Consider the following 20,073-nt stretch of genomic DNA (forward strand, 5'->3'; position numbering starts at 1 on the left):
AGTATTCTCTTGACTCTGCCCACATGTAGGGGTCCTAGTTTTTCCTTTTCCGACAGAGACCAATCCATAGCCATCGACTGACCCCCTTTCCTGCCACTAGCCCCTCATCTCTTCTCACTCCAGTACCACCACTGGTCCCGTTATCTCATTTGCTAAATCTAATTGTCATTATTCAGTCCCTTCTAGACATCTTTTCTAGATTTGGCACAGTTGACTGAGCCTTCTTTAAAACTCCCTACACTGGTTCTCCTAATTCTGTACTCAACTGGTCCCATCCTAATCTTGCCAACTGATCATGTCCTGCTGAGCTGACAACCTCTGAATTCATCCTGTGTCAGTATGCTTAAGTTTTATTTTCTGCTAGTCTTTCTCTCCCTTATCTGGCAAGGCCATTATTAGCTTTAACTACCAACTTCTATGAAGATTACTACTTGATTAATGTTCCTAAACTCAGAAACTCTGGAAGTCCCAGACCTTCATTTTCAATTATTTTGAGAGATTCCTACATTTACCTGCAAGATATGAATCACATGTGTTATTCCCCTGATTCCTAGATATACCCTCCTTCTAACTTGTTAATTTTTCTCCCCTCTACTTAGGAATGAAAACTACTGATCTTATTTTGCCAATGACCCTCTAGGTCGATCTACCCTCTTTCCAGTCTCATGGGTACTGTTATTTTTGGGGACCTCATTCATGCCTATCTAAACCAGAGCAAGAGTTTCTTCCTTCCTCTAATATTCTCTACTGCTGCTAGAGTTATTATCCTAAACCACAGCTGTTAAACCTTCAGGAGGCTTTCTGGTGATTCCTGAATAAAACCTAGACATCCTAGCATGTATCTTGAGGGCCTCCATGATTTTGTTTTCAACTTCTGTACCACATACAACATTTTCCATCACAGTGAGCTTCTTGCCACTATTCCCCAATGGCTCTATTCTCTCTCTTAACCCTCTCAAAAGTTCCACAACATCTGTCTCCTGAAATCCAACTATTTTCCAAGGCTCCACTTACCTATGGTTTCTAGTGATGCTAACTATCTTTAACTGGAAATAATCAACCATTTCACAAACTATAGGTAAAAACAATTTAAAAAAATTAGGTGGTCCTTTATTTTATTTGTCCTTTATTCCTTTTTTAATGGTATTCATCAAACTCCATTTTCTGTTTTGTGCATATGCCTTATTTTCTTTAATGAAACTATAAACTCCTGGAAGGTAGGGATTTGTATACCATTTGTGTTTGGATACTTAAAGCAGCTAGCACAAAACTTTGCACTTAGTGAGTTCCCAGCAAATCTTTGTTAAATAAAATAAAATGTTCATCTTTTCAAATGGCTGACATTATCAAGGCATGAGAGAATAGTCTCATTTTTCCATGATTAGGAAGTATATTTAATTTTTTAATCCACATTAAAAATCAATTCAAGGCATATATTCTGAATTGAACTACAAGAGTCGTAGTCAATCTGGAGGGTATATGCCCCACTAAATGCTTGTATATTGTTCTTCTTTCCCATTTTCCTCACCATTCTTAGGAAAGGGATTCACTATATATTCAGATTTTCTAATGGGTCATAAGATAAAAATTCAGTACATTTCCAACCTTCTCAGAAGCAGCTTAAAAAAAAGATATGTACAGTGTAAGGACTTGGCAAAGATACTAAATATCGAAGAAACATGATTCTTTATATAAGTATAATTGCTTGTTTTGGTTTGTACTTTCCCCTTTCAATTTTGTAGGTCACACTCAAACTGTTTGGCAGACAAAAGTAAACAAAACTCTGTGATTTCAAATTCTTTACCAAGAGGCTTTGAGATAATCATCTTGGTCAGCCAAGATACAAATCTAAACAGAGGTTTTCCCAAAGCGTACAGATTTCCAACCCAAATCAGGATACAGAGACATGTGAAAAAGAAAAGGAAGGAGAAGAAAACCATAAAATGATACCAACCTGATGAAAAGCAGCATTTGTTCAATGTGTGGGGGTAATAGCCTTTGGTCATTCTAAACCAGTCCTTTGATATTCTTAATGAGGCAAAAGGAGACTGGGGAAAGCTCATGCTGTAGGGGGTGGTTATTTTCTCTGTAAAAATTATCAGCCCACCCGGGGAGTGGTTAGGTGCTTAACGACAATTAGTCATAAAAATTTGAGGCTTACAAAGTGACTAAATCAGTGCGAACATTACACTAGTTGGATACAAGTCTTATCTACTTAGTAGATGAAGGCCTGAAAACATACACAGCACATAAAGAGCAATGTTGAGAAAGATGATGGAGAAAAGGGGCAATTCATATAATGTATTTGGAAAAAGTCCTAATGAAACAGTGAAATGACATACTAAGGGAAGGGGTAGACTCTTCATTCCTGGTAATGCATTTAAACACTAGAAACACCTCGGAGAATTAAAACCGGAGTCTCTGACAGTGGTGTCATCAGCCTGCAGGGTCTGCTGAGGTTTCTCTTCTTTAGCGAATTCTCTGATCTACCTCAATGGTCTGAATGGGCTTTTCTGAAACATCTTAGAGCTATTTAAAGAAAATTACTTCAAATATCTCAAAGTCATTAAGAACAAGAAAGAAAAAGATGATTTCCAACATTCTATTCCCTTGATGTTCCGCCTTAAAACCTTCAACTAAAAAGAGAAAGCATATCCGTGCATTAAAATTCCAGGGAGCCCATCACTTTGTTTTCAAATGACATTCTGTGCACAAAGGTAAACCAGGCAGAAAGGCTGCCTTTGTGTTTTGATTTTCCAAGGGGGAATTCCTTCAGCCATTTGAAGAGAAGCCCCATTGCATGTGCTAACACCTGATGTGCAGAAATCTTTGATATATCTCACGCTTCTTATATATGGGAAGTGACTGGCTCCACTGAGCTACCACGCCTGTCAGTTTTAGGCCCTTGTTAGAAAGACACCGTTAGAATATGTATATTAAATGTTAATGTGAACCTGCCACTTCAAAATCCACCCTCCCTTCACATCTACAATTTCTCTTCCTCTCTCTTCTTCTCTCTCCTCTTTTTTTTTTTTTAACATTCACAGCAACTGAAGCATAAAACAACATAAGAGTAAGATGAATTACATAAAAGAAGACAACTCATTATTTAGAGTACCTTAGGAATTGTCTGTTTTATTGAATTATTTTCTAACATTCTTGGCTTTTCCCTGATAAAGTCATTGGCAAATTGCTCTAATTAAAGAAGCTGCCTTGTCTTTTCCTAGACAGACCTTCCCTGTGAATCCAGGGAGAGATTATGGGCTCACTGGCAGTTATAGGAGAATAAAATATAATCACCCTCAATCAATATTGACATAATATTTCCAATACCTGGAAATATATAGTATGTTTAACTGTGGAACTTGATCATTCCTCTTGCAATCAAATGAACTGAGATGAGGAAGGAGACTTTGAGCACTTAAGACTATCACGCTCCTAGCTACATGTGTCACCCTCACGGTTTCAAGAACCATGTCCTATCAATTCATTACTTCATATACCCAAAGTCCAGCTACATTCCATGTCATTAGAGACACAGCCTTGTTTATAACAAAATCCCAAGCAGATTACTCAGCAATGTTTAAAGAGTAGGCAGTCTGTTGCTCCATTTAAGTTAATAATAGCTCATGAGAATTAGGATAGATATATCTACATATCCCCCAAATAGACATATTCTGGTGAAAATATACAAGAGTACTGAAGGAGATGCCAGCACAATTAACTTACAGACTCTGCATGTTCCATCACAGCTAACACAAAGAAGACATATTCTTGACCACTTTGGAGTTGCTTGTTTGTAAATCCACCATAATGTTTGTCATCCCCCAGGGTGAACTCAGTGGGAAGGACATCAAAGTGAGCAGCAATATATGGCTTTAATTCAACTTCTCTCCCATAACGGATGCTTCTGCGTTTCCTAGATATCTCTTTAAGCAGCTTAAGGAAAAAAAGTGGGAAACGGAAAAAGAAATGTAAACAACAATAACCTAAGACTGTTTAATGGGAGAAATTAATTCAGGACTGAGAACAACTCAAATACAATTTGTCCACATTTCATGTACCATGTCAGCATCACTAACTCTCAGCTCTATCTTTCAAATGTTTGTCTTGCTGTTAAAGTAAGGTGTTAGATTGTTATTGCAAAACACGAGCTGTACACACAGGAAAATGAGACCTCATATCACTGTCCACCCTAATGGAATCTTCTCAAAGGGCAACAGTGTCTCAGTGAAAAAAAAAAAAAAAAAAAGCTTGATTCACAAAAGCCTGTGAATACCGGCTTTATTTGTTGTTATTTATTAAACAAATAGTAACCTCAGATAAAGCCATCAAATATGATCAATTTTTGGAGAAGTTAGTACCATTTTAGGTTGTTTTGAGTAATGAGATCATTTATATGATACAAATTCCCTCAAATCAGTAGAAATAGAATCCAATGACCAAGTTTTAACTAACATATTAAATAGACACTGTCACTCATTTAACAATTTTTGGCTTGACGGCTTCTTGAATATGTATTTGGGTTACAATTCCTCACATTTATCATGACATTAACTTTTCTGGGGCTGATAGCTCCCTGGGGAGGTTGAATTATCCCCCTAGGTGATATAGGCAGGGTAGATAAGCATTGTTTAGTGTTACCCTGAAGAAAACAAACACACACATGCACACAAAAATCTTTCATGTATCTCTAAAAGAAAAAAAAAAAAACAAAAGGAGAAATCATGTTTTGATATTCTTATTTTGCATTCACCCTTTTATTAGCAACTCATGTTAATGATATTTTATGACATTTTTGACAAGTGATGTTGAAGTTAGCTTTGTCTTCTTCCATTGAATATTGGTATTTCACAGGGCTTAATGGGGAAAAATGTTTACAGCAGTCTGCGATGCCTTTTTGGAATGAAACTTGTCTTCAGCTTAATAAATAAAATTAAGATACTAATGTAAACATCATGGCAAAATTATTTGCTACTCTTGTTTTCATAAATGGAAATGGTAAAGAAAAAAAAACAAAGTAGTGATATCTGCTTAGCAAAAGGAGACCCTGGCACTTTCAAGGCCAGGCTTCTGTGATAATAATATTTGCAGACTCCACACATGGCAAACATCAAATCCTTATATTAGAAACCTGATTGTTCCCTACGTAAGATTTGTAAATGTGCTCAGCTGGTCAACATGTAACTTAAACATGTGAACACTCTTGGTTATATAGATAATCGGTGCCAATGTTATTTTTGAATTTAAGTTATTATGCTCTAATTAATTTTCTTTAAATTTGAGTTTATTGATACAGTTAAAATTATGTGAAATGTAAGCTCTTTTATAAAAACCACAACGGACTGGGTGTCACCTGTGGGCAAATGTGGATTATCTGATGATAAATTCAGGTAGGTTGATCAATTATGCAACAATGAAGTAGTAATAAAACAAGGCCAAAAACTTAGTACTATCTTTCAATCCTGTGTCAAGTTTAGGTTTACTTATAATAATGCTAATGACAATGATAGCTAATATTTATTAAGCACTTAGTGCCAAGGACTGTTCTCAGAAGCCTAAATATTTATCAGTTAATTTGCTCCTTATAATAAACCTTATAAAGTAGGTTACTATTATATTCCCATTTTATAAATGAGGTAATTAAGGCATAATAGAAAGTGGCAATATATAATTTGATCAACTGGTGAAATAAAATGAAATTACATGTAAAAGATTTTTTTCAACTATATTTTTGTCAACTTAATGGTTGCACAGTATCAAGAAAACACAAATGCAACATTTAAGCTAAATTGATAACCTAAATTGTTTTAACTCAGTCTATTCTTCAACGTATGCAACTTTTGTGAATCTGCTCTCATTAATGCAGATGAATATGTACTTAGATTTCCTTTACCTGGATTCTTTTAACATGTTATTTTTTAAAAATTCTAATGCCAAATATTTAATATTATACTGGAAGAGTCATTATGAAGGTTATTATTGCTATGCAATAAATGATGGACCATTACTTTAAGAAGGACAAATGTACCGGAAATGAGCAGAACAGCTTTTTGAAGTTGGTTAATCAGAGACATTTACCATCAGTTGTTTATGTGACTGTGTCCCCTCTTCCACTTCACTGATCAAACCCTACCTTGATTTTATTCATATTTCAGATATATGAAACTGTCATAATTCATCCGTATCACTGTCATCCCCATGAGTACCTTTTGTTAAGGTTTCTTTAGAAGACTTAGGGAAAGCACTTTAGAATAAAATATTTGGGTTTTTGGTGCTCCTTAGATCCAATGCAGCTATTCATTAAGGTCAAAACTGGAATATCAACTCTGCCCCTGTAGGTTGCTCTAATCTCTGCAGGACGCTTCCTGTGTTATTCTTTAAATTGGTCAAGTGTGCTCAGATGACACCAAAGTTGCTCAGTAGGTTGAAGTTACAACCACAAATGACCACATTATTTAGCAGCAAGCCTTTGAACTACAATGCAATGAAAAAATTATGATATATTATAAGTCCTGCCCTGAATAAAATATAACTAATATTTTATGAGTCATTCTGTCCAAAATTCAGTTTGACTATCAACGTCTGCTCTGCCCAGTCTGACCTTGACAACAGAAGTTCCAGTACGTGAATTTATTATGTGGAGATTATCCCCACACAAAGGATAAATGAGCTCAGAAGATAATATTGAGAGTCACTCTGTTTAGGAAGCCTCTTTCCATTTTTTATGGTCCTAGATGTGAGGCATACATGCAGAAATCCCCTTAGGCCACCATTCGATTCAATGATACAGTTTCAATGATTTGAATTATAGGCCTTTCTAAAAAATCACTTGGTCAAATACATTTAAGAGAGGAACACTGCATTGTCAAAGCTGGCAGTACCAAGCTATAGATAAAATTACAACAATGCTTTTATTATCCATGATAGGGGGGAAAATGTCTGTAGGGATCAGAAACTGGATGAGTAAGCATAAAGTGAGGCCATAGTCTACTTTCATTTGTTCCCCTACACAATAGTTACAAAATGTATTGGAGGTAATTCCAGAAGATATATCAAGGGATTCGGTTTTTTATCAGAAATAATTTTCATTTTCCAGTCAATGCATATCTTATTTCTTCCACCATTAATTCTACAATGTGGTCTCAATTATATCAGTAAGAAAAGTGGGAAACAACCCATCCTGACCCCAAAATTTTGAATTAATAAATGTTCTTTATCAAACTATTATACAGATTAATGCACCACAACTTGTGGGATGATTAAAATGACCCTTTGTTATGGGAATCAGCAGCACAGACCCATAGAATTTAATTGCAGGAAAGTTCAATGTCATATAGCTCTATACTTTAATCCATTAGCATTGCTGTGCATTTTGGAGGTTAAAACCTGGCTATAAAAAGAGAATCAGCTTCCTATTACTAGCAAATGGTTCTGCTTCTAAGGAAAGCTTATTACTTAAAAGTATTTGACATCATTTTTGGATTGGATCTTAATTCCTTTTTTTTTTAAACAGGAAGAAACATTCATAGATTGTACAAGTTATGTCTGCATTTTAAATCCAATTCCAATTGAATTCAGTAATTTATTAAAAAGCTGATTAAAATAATCAGTAATAATAATAATAATATAGTAATAACAATCTCAAGATTAACTGATAGCTGCAAGTAGGTCCATGCCTTGTTCAAATGTTTAGAAAAGACCAACTGACATTTTGCATATGCAGATGGAGCAAGACTATTCCTCTAATATAGAAAAACAAATTTGTTCCTTCCTTACCAACAACAAAAAAAATATATAACGTAAATTACTTGACATTATTGAAATGGTATCTCATTTTACACCCCTCCAATATTTATCTAATCATTAAGCAGTGACATGAAAGCATAGTCCTAACCTTGAACTCATCTCCTGTTCTGAACTTGATCAAATTTAATTCAGATAAATGAAGTCGGTGATGATGAACCATATGTCTAGAGAGGACATATGTCTGCCAAAAGAAGTTAACAGCCTTTATCTGTCAGATCACAGTCTCCTCAGTGCTGACATGTATGAAATAAACACCACTTCCCTGTAATGCAGCTAAGAAATTTCTGCTTTCTCTTGCTCTGTTTGCACTAATTCAAGGTAGAGAAAATACCTGGAAATAACAAGTTTGGCTATAAGATGGGTCTATTGTAAATAAACCCAACAAATTAAAATCTTATATGTTCCCAAGTGGGGCCCTTTTAATTTGCCTTCTGAAGTGATTCAAACCAGCCTCATGTTAAAATAGCAGTCTTTCCTGCATTTGACTGAATTGTAGCCGTTAACGTGCTTGGCCCTCTACGAATATGGCCTAACACTTCTGATCACAGTTTTCCCATCTAAATAAAATAAGGTAATATTAGGTATGTAATAATTTCCAAAAAAAACCCCAAAAACAAATGTTCTTTTTGCAAAAAGAGTACTAATTAAAATGTACCTACTGTTGTAAGATTTCAAAAATTAAAATCATACTATTTAGTGTTTGCTCTGTATTTTTGTTCTATATTTCTTGCTTGGCTCAAAATTTTATGATGTGTTTTGTTTGTCCCTGCAGTTACATGCATTTTTGATTCTGAAATTCTACAAAATATAGAATAAGGCAAACATGTGCTAACCAGCACAATTCTGTGAGAAACTGGTGAAGAACGCGTAGTAGGTCGAATGTTGAACTCTGGTGCAAATTGCGACTTAGCATTTGTAATAGCTTCAGCTACTACTATACTAATGAAGCAGACCTTGGAATCGATAACGATGATGATTAAGTCTTTGCTGACAATTCACTTCACCTTTTACACCTTGCATCATGTTTTACAAGGGACAAGGGGCAAAATATTAAAGCCAACAAAGATTAGACAGGTTGTAAGCTTTATTTCAGTTACATGTCTTTTAATTAAAGCAAAATGTTCTTTCCTGGGATCGCTGGAGGTTATCAGACCCATAGCACTGAACCTTCCAGCCAACCAGCTGACCAGCCAGCCATACAAAAGTCAGCACCTGGATTAGACTTGATTCCATATAGAGGAAGAGGATGTTTAATAAATTAAATAACTAATGAAGGACACAGCCAACAAACACATAGTTACCTCATCTAATTCCATTTCATCTGGACTCTCCCATGGCTTGATAAATTTCCCACGAGATTTCTTCAAAGGCACAATTATTATGTAGTAACCTCTGCACAAGAATGGGCAGACAAAAATAAGGTTAGTTCAAAGGGAAAAGAAAATGGATATGTCCTTAAATCTTCCATAGACTAGTGACTGAGAATGAAGGGAAATTATGGATATGGAGTGACTTGTCCATCAATGAGAAATAACCACCTGTTCGTTCAATTTTAAAAACAACATGGGTAGACATTTATGCATGACTTCAATGCTCTTGTATGGTACTATCACCATGGTTGACTACTCTTTATTAGGTATCATAAACAGAGCAGAAACAGTTTGTTAGGACCCTGGTGCTGGACACATGCGAGGCTGGTATACTGAAATCCAGCATCACAAGCTGCTGAACCAAGTATTTTCTATGAGTCTACAATTTATAAGAGGAATTCTTTTTAAAGAAAATGTATAATAAAAATTACTTTTAGTTCATACAAATGCCTAGATGATGATGACAATGATTTTGTTTATATAACCCTCAAATACTTTTTATTTGGCTGAGGAAAGCCAAAAAAGCATAAAATGCTTAAAAGCATAAAAATGACCCATAATTTCACAACAGTTATATAAGGATGTAATTGTTTTCTACCCATCAAATTGCAAACCTTAAGGTAAATACTGAAGAAATTTGGAGGCATCACTACTAGATGGCCCTCACGACAGATCTCAAAAAAACATGTACAAGGAAGACAAAAGTAACTGACTACTCACATTAAGAATAGTCAACCAAAATTTAAGTAATATGTAATGGTACCTGTTCACAAATAGATATGGGCTATTTGAAAAGTTGTTTTTTAATTTCCACAAAATGTGTACCTTGCTCTGGTATTCATGGTTAGTGACTCTTATTATACTGATCTCTGGCAGTAACCATACAAGAACATAGGTATGTAATAATAGCTAACACATCAATTATTTCCTACTACTCAAGTATTTCATCAAATGTATAATCTAGTTTTGACCTCTCAAAAATTGTATAAGGACAGGTAACAAACAAAAAGATAAATCCAGAGAGATTAAATTATGACCCAAGTGAAAACATTAAGGGGATACAAACCTATATATATCTTAACCTTGGCAATAGTCTGGCTCTTTCTTTCATTTACTTTGTCTTATAAAGTACTTTTTAAGGACTCCATTATTTTGTGGAGATTCATTGTGAAAATTAACATGCACACACATTTTTATTTTTTTATTTTAAAAAATGTATTTATTTTTAGAGAGAAAGAGAGCACACAAACAAGGGAGAGGCTGAGAGAGAGGGAGAAAGAGAATCCTAAGCAGGCTCCACACTGTCAGTGCAGAGCCTGACACGGGGCTCGATCCCACAAACTGTGAGATTATGACCTGAGCCGAAACCGAGAGTTTGATGCTTAACCGACTGAGCCACCCAGGTGCAGCTATACACACACACACACTTTTAGAAGAGAAGGCTGCCACACAGAGAAAGGGACTGCAGGATAGGCACTACCAGCCTTGCATTACATTATATCACAGAGACCAACAGTATGCTCAGGAAGGCCTCTTTCTACTTGTATCAAAACAAAACCTGCAATAAACTCCGTAAAACCCTGTGATAACTCTGTTTCCGTAAACACAGGCTAGGGCTGCACTGTCCAACAGGGTAGCCACTAGCCCTCTGTGGCTATCGAGTACCTGAAACGTGGCTAATCTGAGCTGAAATGTGTTCAAAGTGTAAAAGACATGGGATTTTGAAGATTTAGTGTGAAAAATAAATGTAAAATATCACAGCAATAAAATTTTAATAGTGACCATATGTTAAATTATATTCTTGACATGTTACGTAAATAAAATATGTTATTAAAATTATTTTTACCCATTTCTTTGTACTTTTTGCTATAGTTGCTAGAAGATTTAAAATTTCAGGTGTGGCTTTCATAATACTGAACGGTGATATTTTAGAGTGTTTTGGTAAAGAATGTGGCATCTGGAATATCTGGCCCAGAATTTAAGCTCTGTCACTAATTTGCTGTGTGATCTTGAGCTGATCATTTAACATCCCTGAATTTCAATTGTATACTCTGAAAAAGGAGAGCCCAGTATGTGGTATGGCACCAAGCTGATGCAAGCTGCTATTGTTAGTATGGACCATCATGGTGGGAGAGATGCATCTGAACGATGTTATTCAGTGGAACTCAGTGACATTCCCTGAGACGCAAGTTAAAGAACTTGTCATTTTTTTCTCTCCCTAATCAAGAATTCAGGTCACATCAGACAACTATGGTGCTCTCAGCAACTCATCAGCAGTCTCCCAGAATCACATCACCTAGACAATCATTTTCTTTCCTACCAATAATCGTGATGATCCAGGAGGGGGAGAAGGAAGAGCTGGAGTGTAAGAGAAGCCAGTATCTTATACTTTATGATCCAGAGTAAGCTTCCTCCCCTTCCCATCCTCCCACCACCTGAAGGATTTGCCAAACAAGTTCATCATGTTAAATGAGCCTGGAGAAGAATGACAGGGGCTGCAAGTGAGCGTACAAAATCACACTGCAGATGTACTTGATAAACACACTCATCAGAGAACATCTTGCTTTTCAATACCAATTGCACTAAGTCAGGACAGTTTCTCTTCACCTAAAGTAATGATACTACACCTTATCAAAGAGTTCCCATTGTCACCATTCAGAATCCTAAAAATCAAGGTTAAGATGATGAATTCTATTAATTGTTATCCTGGTTTCATACTTGAATTGCTATTCTTGTACACAAAAATAGAATCCGCTCTTTTCTTCTGCCAGTGTTATCCCAACTATGTGTTTAACTTGGGGCTGGGATAAGAAGTGAACAGCCTCCCCTATAGCAAGTAATTAACAGTGTGGTTGGATATGCATGGACTTTTCTGTCTTCTGATGTCCAAAGCGTTCACCTAGAGCAGTAAAGGTGGAATAAATGGAAATAAATGTGGCCTAGGGAGTTTGGAACTTCATATTATAAGAAAGTCTTGCCTGGGACTAAATCCACACATTTCAGCTGTGTTCTCAGCAACCATGGCTTTGTAAACACCCATATGTCTTTGCCTTGCCTGAAACCTGGTTTTCCCCTGACAATCCTGCTTCCCTCGCAGGCTTCTCATGTGGTGGCCGTTTATTCATGCTCCTCTTCCACCCATGAACCTCAGATGTAGGGCCTAGGGTTTCCCTCCTGGCTCACTGGTGCTTATTACAGGCATTTTCCCCTCCACTCTTTAGCTAAAAAAAAAAAAAGAAATAAAAAAACAAACGCCCTTTTTTTTTTTTTTGAAGCTCATATATTTCAGCTACATTATGCTCTTCTCTCACTGATTTTTGCCATTTACAAAACTCTTCAGAATCCCCTTTCTTTCCCCTGTATTTCTTTTTTCTCTGTCCCCCTGACAGCCAGGCTCAATAGTCTTTCTTCTCTCCCATGTTCTGCCATCATTCTGGGTGATTTCAAGCTCCAAAGGGCTGACCCATGCACCACCCAGGGTTCTCAGACCTTTGACTCTTTTTCTCCAGAACCCACATCTTCCACTCTATATTAGCTAAAACCTGCAATTGCTCTTGTCTGTGCCTGAACCCAAGGAGCAGCATACAGCTTGAGAAATAATTCACAGGGGAGAATGATTCCATAAATTCATATTCAGCAAACTCAGGCCTTCAGTGCTGCCTGGCCATTCCACCCAAACCCATCTAATAGCCTCGTCCTTTCATTTTGTACAAGGTTTTTAAACTTTCTCCCTTGGCCTCAAACCTTTGACATTCTTGCCTCCCCACTAGAAGATGGTCTTATATCTAAATAAAGAGAAAATATAAACATTCAGACTAAAATTCTCTCATCTTCCATGTACCGAACTACAAGGCTACCCGCATCTGACCGTAAACCATAATCTGTCCTTTGGGCACAGTAGATGGCATAGCTCCATTTGTTAAGACCAATCACTTTCTTGAATTGGTTCCCATTTTCCAGTGTCTTAGAAAGTTGACTATATGTTGTACCCCTTCTCTCTCTCATGTATCAACTTCTCCCTGCCTTTTGGATTCCATTAGCTTCCAACCCTGTATAAATAGCTGCCATTGAAAAAACAAACCAACCACATTCCACTCTAGTCAACTCTCTCGCTGTCCTACCCTCACTGCCCAAATTCTGAGGAGACCTGTGTTCTCCATTACCCTGTCTTCCATTCAGTCTCCAGCCAACTGTATTCTAGCTCCTGCCTCATTAGCCTATCTCATTGTCCATATTGTCCATGTCAGGGTCCTCAGTGACCTTGGTAGAACTGCATCAAAAGGAGAGTTCTTAACTTTTGTCCTAGGCGGTCTCCTAGCAGAATCTGTAAATGTTAACAAGACCCTCCATGAAACCTCAGCCATTTCTCTGTATCCAGCTCTCCTGGTTTTCTGCTTACATCTCTCACCACATTAACCTTATTTCCTCAACAGGATTTATTATCCACTACCCAGCTTATTAAATAATGGAATCCTTCAAGATCTAGTCAAGGATTTCTCTTTACTCCCCTTCTTCCTACATGTCTCATTCTAGCTCAGTGCATCAGTTATGACCTAGATGCAAATTATCTGCAGATTCTTCTCTTCATCTCAGAATGCTCCTCTGACTCCACAGGTTTATCCAATTCCAACTCCATGTCTCCATTTCTATGTCACAAAACTACCTCAAATTTACTGGGGTTAAAACAAAACAAAGAATATATCTCCAAAATAAACCTTCTACCATTGCACCACACGCCATTTGCTATAACCCTAGGTGTTATCATTGACAATTTGCTTTAACGCTTTCCCTCTCTCATATTCAATATGCCACCAAGTCCTATTACTTCCATACTCTATCTATAGTACATTCAATTCTTCCTATCTCTGCAGCCACCATTCCAGCCTCCTATCATTGTCTCATGCTTGGATTACTATCTTGGTCTCCTGACTTTCTTTCGTCTTTGAATGTAACCCCCTTTAGTCCAGACTCTGAAATTTATACTTTGCAATAGACAACTGATTGTACCACTACTATTTTTAAAACATTCCAATGGATTCTCATTGGAAAGGATAGGATATTATCATAGGATAAAGGCCACACAGTATTACAAGACTCAGCTGAATCTTGACTAAATACATCTCTCCACACCCTCTGAGTTAAACCCTGATTCAGTTTCTTGAACTTACTCTGGTCTATTCTGTTGTGAAACCCTTGATCATTCTTGATCACTGATCTAGGAAAACAGAATTGCCTAGAACCTTCTGTCACTTACACAAGTCCAAAGTTAACTCCTCTCTTTCTTCAAATAGCAACTTACTTTTTATTTATTTTTTTTTAATTTTTTTTTCAACGTTTATTTATTTTTGGGACAGAGAGAGACAGAGCATGAACGGGGGAGGGGCAGAGAGAGAGGGAGACACAGAATCGGAAACAGGCTCCAGGCTCTGAGCCATCAGCCCAGAGCCTGATGCGGGGCTCGAACTCACGGACCACGAGATCGTGACCTGGCTGAAGTCGGACGCTTAACCAACTGCGCCACCCAGGCGCCCCAACTTTTTATTTTCTAATAAAAACCTTTTCTGACCTCTCTGATTAGATGATTAGATCAATTACCCTATTGTATTTCTTATACTATTTAAGACATGTATATTAGAAATGTATTGGGGCGCCTGGGTGGCTCTGTTGGTTGGGCATCCAACTTCGGCTCAGGTCATGATCTCGCGGTTCATGGGTTCGAGCCCCGCGTCGGGCTCTGTGTTGACAGCTCAGAGCCTGGAGCCTGCTTCGGATTCTGTGCCTCCCTCTCTCTCTGACCCTCCCCCGTTCATGCTCTGTCTCTCTCTGTCTCAAAATAAATGTTAAAAAAAATTTTTTTTAAAAGAAATGTATTGCTAAAGCAAATGTACATATAACCTCCCTGAAATGTTTTTCATCTTTGCCATTTTATCACCAATTTCTTTTGCCACTGAAAAGTGTAAGTGGGTGGGATAGGTGGCTCTTGGGAACTTATATGTCTCTAAATCAGTCAGTCAAACACATTCAGAGCCCTTCTCTTCTATTAGAACTTCCAATGCTCCGGGCACCTGAGTGCTCAGTTGGTTAAGCCTCTGACTCTGGATCTCAGCTCAGGCCGTGATGGTTTCTAAGATCAAGGCGCATGCCAGGCTCCATGCAGACAGCATAGAGACAGCTTGGGATTCTCTCTTTCCCTCTCTCTCTGTCCCATTCCACTCACACGCTCTCTTTATATCTCTCTCAAAATAAATAAACTTTAAAAACAAAACAACAAAAAAAGAACTTCCAACTCTCAATCTCAATACATCATTTTTTCCTTTCTCCAAACCAGCAATGACATAGCCAAATGCTGTTTATAGAAAATAGTTCTTACTGCAAAAGTTTTTTTTTTCTTCACCAATGTAGTAGTGATCCTTGTTCTAATCTCATGGGATAATAAGGGGGAAAAAGATGATTCAGATAGGAGAAGTGAAATGGAGAGCTAAAATGTACCCTGCAAATTCAAATCAAGCAAATCATATGATCTGAAAGAACCTGCTTGAAATGGAAAAAAAAATTTTGGATATAGATCAGCTTATTATATATGTATAAAATTAAAGTTTATACTATGTTTTGCCAATTTAAGTCAAGCTTGGAGGTGTAAGCTCAAAACACATTTTTTTTGGACATAGACTTTAACTATTAAACTAGTAGAAAAATAAATAACTTCAGAATCAATATATCTGCAAATGCCCTGATTACTTATAAAGTAAGCTGTGTTTTCCCAGTATATTAGATTTAATTAGATAAGTTAAATCTAACCTTCAGAATTTTAATTATATTAAGTAAAGTTTTACTAATTTTATTTAATATGTTATCACCAAGGGGCCCAGCTCCATATAATTATTCGGGAACGCAAGCTCTGTTCTTTGTGGTAGTCCCACTTCAAATTCAGCCAGGCTTTTTTTATTAGCAGAATATATTAGCATTCTCAAACTCATTATTTAACTAGGAGGTCAAAATCTGTCTTAGAATTTAATGATGAATGTCATTCCTTAAATAATTATGTGTATATATATATATATATATATATACATACACACATATGTATGTGTATACGTATATGTATAATCTACCATGGTTATTTGGGCATATATTGTTTAAATCAAATTAATTTACCATAGAAAAACCAAAGCAGGTTGAATGATCTTTCCGGACTCTATGTTTAAATTAAGGTTTTCAATCATTTCAGCTAGTTGTCAGACAAGTTAAAGTTCCTTAATTACCTCAAGCCTCATTTTCCTTTTTTGTAAAATGGTGGAAGATAATGCTGACCTCTGGGAAGCCTCTCTCTTTACCTTTCATCTAAATTGTCATGGCAAACTACTGATTTTATTGTTCCATAACACACATTTCCATTATCTATGACCAGGCACATGTGTCTGGTTCTAAGCTTTGTGTCTGGTTTGTCCTTGAGTTCTTAATTATTTATCAATTGCCCTAGGGGGAAAAATGTCCTGGTCTGACCAATAAATTCTATGTGCATGGTTCAACATGTGGGCTTGGAGCTAGGCTGCCTGGGTTCAAATCTTTCCTCGCTGTTTATGCTCTTATGTGGCCAGGGCAAGTTAGTAAACCTCATAACTTCCTCAGCTATAAAAAGAGAAGCAGCCTTCTTGTGAAGATTCCACCAGTTAATGTGTGTAGTGCCCTTGCACAGCAACTATCAAGCCCCCTGTCACTTTTATAACTGTTCTTAGTATCAACTTTATGATTGTGGCCAGGGGACTTAGTATCCCTAAGCTTCACTTTACTCACCTGTAAATGAGGAGAATACCTACCTCACAGGGTTTTGTGACTTAAAGAAAACATTCAAATGTCTTTGGTAAACTGTAAAGCACTATACACATTTAAGTCTTTACCACTGCAGTTGACAACTGTGTAATAAATTATTTTTCATTAAATATTAAGCAGACTATAATATAAATACATTAAACTAGTAATGGTGTACATGTTTTATGAAGCACCTTTATAAGCCATGCTTCCAAAAATATCTTCTTTAGAAGAAGAAAAAGTAGGCCAACCTGAAAGCCAAATTAGTAAGACCAAAGACATTTAACGTTTCATAAAATGCTCTTATTTGTTTCTGTTTTTCATAAATATAAAATGATTACTATGAAACTAACTTACATTCAGTAACTTCTGGCAGCTTATGTCTTAGTGAAATTTGTGTGGTACATTTTCCCTTACCATCCAGAGTACAATCCTTCTCTATAAAGTCAGTGAAGTTCCCTCTGTCACTACAACTTGCTTCAGGAGAATGATGGAGTTGCTAGATTTTTGACTGGCATTCTGCCCCCTAAGCATCTATCCAAGTAGAAGGTTGAAACACCCCAGACTCTTGGTATCAGAACCTGCAGGACCTACAGGTCTATTTCATAAGAAATTTAGCCTTTCCCTGAGGGAGCTCCCCACTTCTCCAGGCAAAAACCAAGTAAGAAAGAATGCAGGGGCAATGAGCCACAACTGTGTTATATTTACAAGAGACAGATTTGTTTCTGGGTGGTGAGAAGTTGGGGGTAGGGATCAAGACTTCCAAGTGAGGTTGGCCAGAAATGAGAAAATCATGGTTTCTGTTGATAAAACAGTCTTTCAATCACCAAAACTGCATTTCACCAGAAAACAAATTGGAAGTATTTTTCTAAATAACTTTCACCTAAATGAAAGTTAGAACCCCAGCCCACAGCTCTGGTATCAATCCTGTTTCCTCTTCTCATATCTCCCATGGCATACTGAACAAAAAGCCACATTCCTTTCTCATTGCATAACTTGCCAACTGCTGCAAGCAGCACAGCATGGCACACAGCTGCCTGTGATAACGGGCTGTGCCACATGAACACTGGACGGGTAACTGTGTTATCCTTTGAAAAAATCCAATGTGTGTAGGTTGTTTAGCATTGTTTTTTGCTTGTTTGTTTTTCTAACAGGAGATTTGCATTTGATTTCTTGTTGTTCTGACACTTTCCCCATGCTTTCCTACTTTGTCTTTTGCTCTTTTTCCCAGAGAAACTAGAATATATTTCTGGGAATCTTTAATTCATTTCTAGAACACATCCCCACCCCCAAATCATTTTCTTTCTTTTTATGTATCATTGTCTCTTCTCTTTGTTACCAAAGTTTTATCTGTTTTCCCCAGATCCCATTTCAAATATAGGAGGAGGAAGTATATAAATTACACAGAGAGAAAAATTGAGCTAAAGAAAAGCAGTGAAAGATAGACTTTATTCTGCAATATTCTCAACTCATTCAGAAGTTGGAAAATGAACCAGAGATCTACCATCAAAGGACAAAAATACCATTTCTCAATAACGTCTAACACAATCTTCCAAGCCAATTTGGTAAACAGCCACTAGAGTTTTTTTTTTTTTTAAGTCTTGCAAACTAATAACAAATCCTACAAATTATACTATACTATTTTCATCTTTCAATTGCTCTTTCCCTGAATAGACAGTTCATGTTTTTGAATGGATCAAATTTATACTCTGTATCTTCCCCCTGTTCTTTCATTGTTTGCAACTATTTTACCTTTTCTAAATCTTTCCCATCCTCCAGGACTCAGATTAAATACCAGGTCCTTCTAGATGTCTCCCCTGATACCCAAGTTGGGCTGGAACTCTAGCAATACTGACTCTATTATATTCACATGATTTTTTAAAAATCTGTTCTGCCATATTATCTCAGTCATGTTCCTGTTTTCCAGACCTGGCACTGGCAATACACTATGTATAGAACACATGTTTGTTGGATGCACATGGAATGTTCTAGTGGATGGGTAAGAGGTGGACAAATGACAAGTGCTTGTCTTTCTCTTGCTTCTGCAGTGTCACATATGCTGTCTTCTGCCTGAAACAGTGTCTCCTCAACCCCACTCCCATGGACCGAATAGGCTCTTGTCATTCTTTAAACCTCAGTTTCAATGTCACTTTCTCTTGGAACCTTCCCTGAACTACTAACCTGGGGTTGGGAGCTCCTCCTTTGGCCTCCCTGATCCATCTCATCATGGTATCCTAAAATTCCACTTTAACTGACTCTACTTGCCCAAGTTCCCCAATTAACTATGTTTTGTCAGAGCAGTGAGAAAGTCAGCATTATCTCTCCTAAATCCCTGAAACATTGCCTGGCACTAGGGTGGGAGATTTTTAAAAGATCCATAGATTAAACAAAAATGGATAAACATAATCTCACTTTCATATTCAATTTTGTTGAGATAAAAATTACACTTATATTCCATTCTCATTTCCAGTTTTCTGAATGATAGAAAAAGAAGGGTGGATGAAAAACAGGAGATCTTATTTCTCAGTGAATTTATTTTAGTCATAATCATTTAGAACATCCACCATCTGGTTGAAATCCTTCAATTATTTCACCAAATAAATAAGAACAAAAAGTTTCCTTTGGAAGAATTGGTTTTAGCTAAGTCTAAGTAGCCAATTATTAGATTTTCCTAAATTTCAACCATGGCTGTACATTAAAAACTTGTTTATCATTGTACTTTTTTTTAATATATGAAATTTATTGTCAAATTGGTTTCCATACAACACCCAGTGCTCATCCCAAAAGGTGCCCTCCTCAATACCCATCACCCATCCTCCCCTCCCTCCCACCCCCCATCAACCCTCAGTTTGTTCTCAGTTTTTAACAGTCTCTTATGTTTTGGCTCTCTCCCACTCTAACCTCTTTTTTTTTTTTTTTTCCCTCCCTTCTCCCATGGTTTCTGTTAAGTTTCTTAGGATCCACATAAGAGTGAAACCATATGGTATCTATCTTTCTCTGTATGGCTTATTTCACTTAGCATCACTCTCTCCAGTTCCATCCACGTTGCTACAAAAGGCCATATTTCATTTTTTCTCATTGCCAC

General features: G+C 36.9%; 1 protein-coding gene across 1 annotated transcript in view; it reads right to left on the reverse strand.

Moving 5' to 3' along the window:
* Positions 1–20,073, reverse strand: part of PTPRD (protein tyrosine phosphatase receptor type D) — a 183,965-nt gene that overhangs the window by 137,692 nt on the left and 26,200 nt on the right. The window contains exons 10-11 of the mRNA XM_040460870.1: positions 9,111–9,201; positions 3,730–3,939 (exon numbers count right to left, since the gene is read on the reverse strand). Coding sequence (XP_040316804.1) covers positions 3,730–3,939; positions 9,111–9,201 — 301 coding nt within the window. The remainder of the gene's footprint in view (positions 1–3,729; positions 3,940–9,110; positions 9,202–20,073) is intronic.

Source organism: Herpailurus yagouaroundi, unplaced genomic scaffold (assembly GCF_014898765.1).
Source record: "Herpailurus yagouaroundi ecotype Mexico unplaced genomic scaffold, PumYag 252, whole genome shotgun sequence".
Lineage (NCBI taxonomy): Eukaryota > Metazoa > Chordata > Mammalia > Carnivora > Felidae > Herpailurus > Herpailurus yagouaroundi.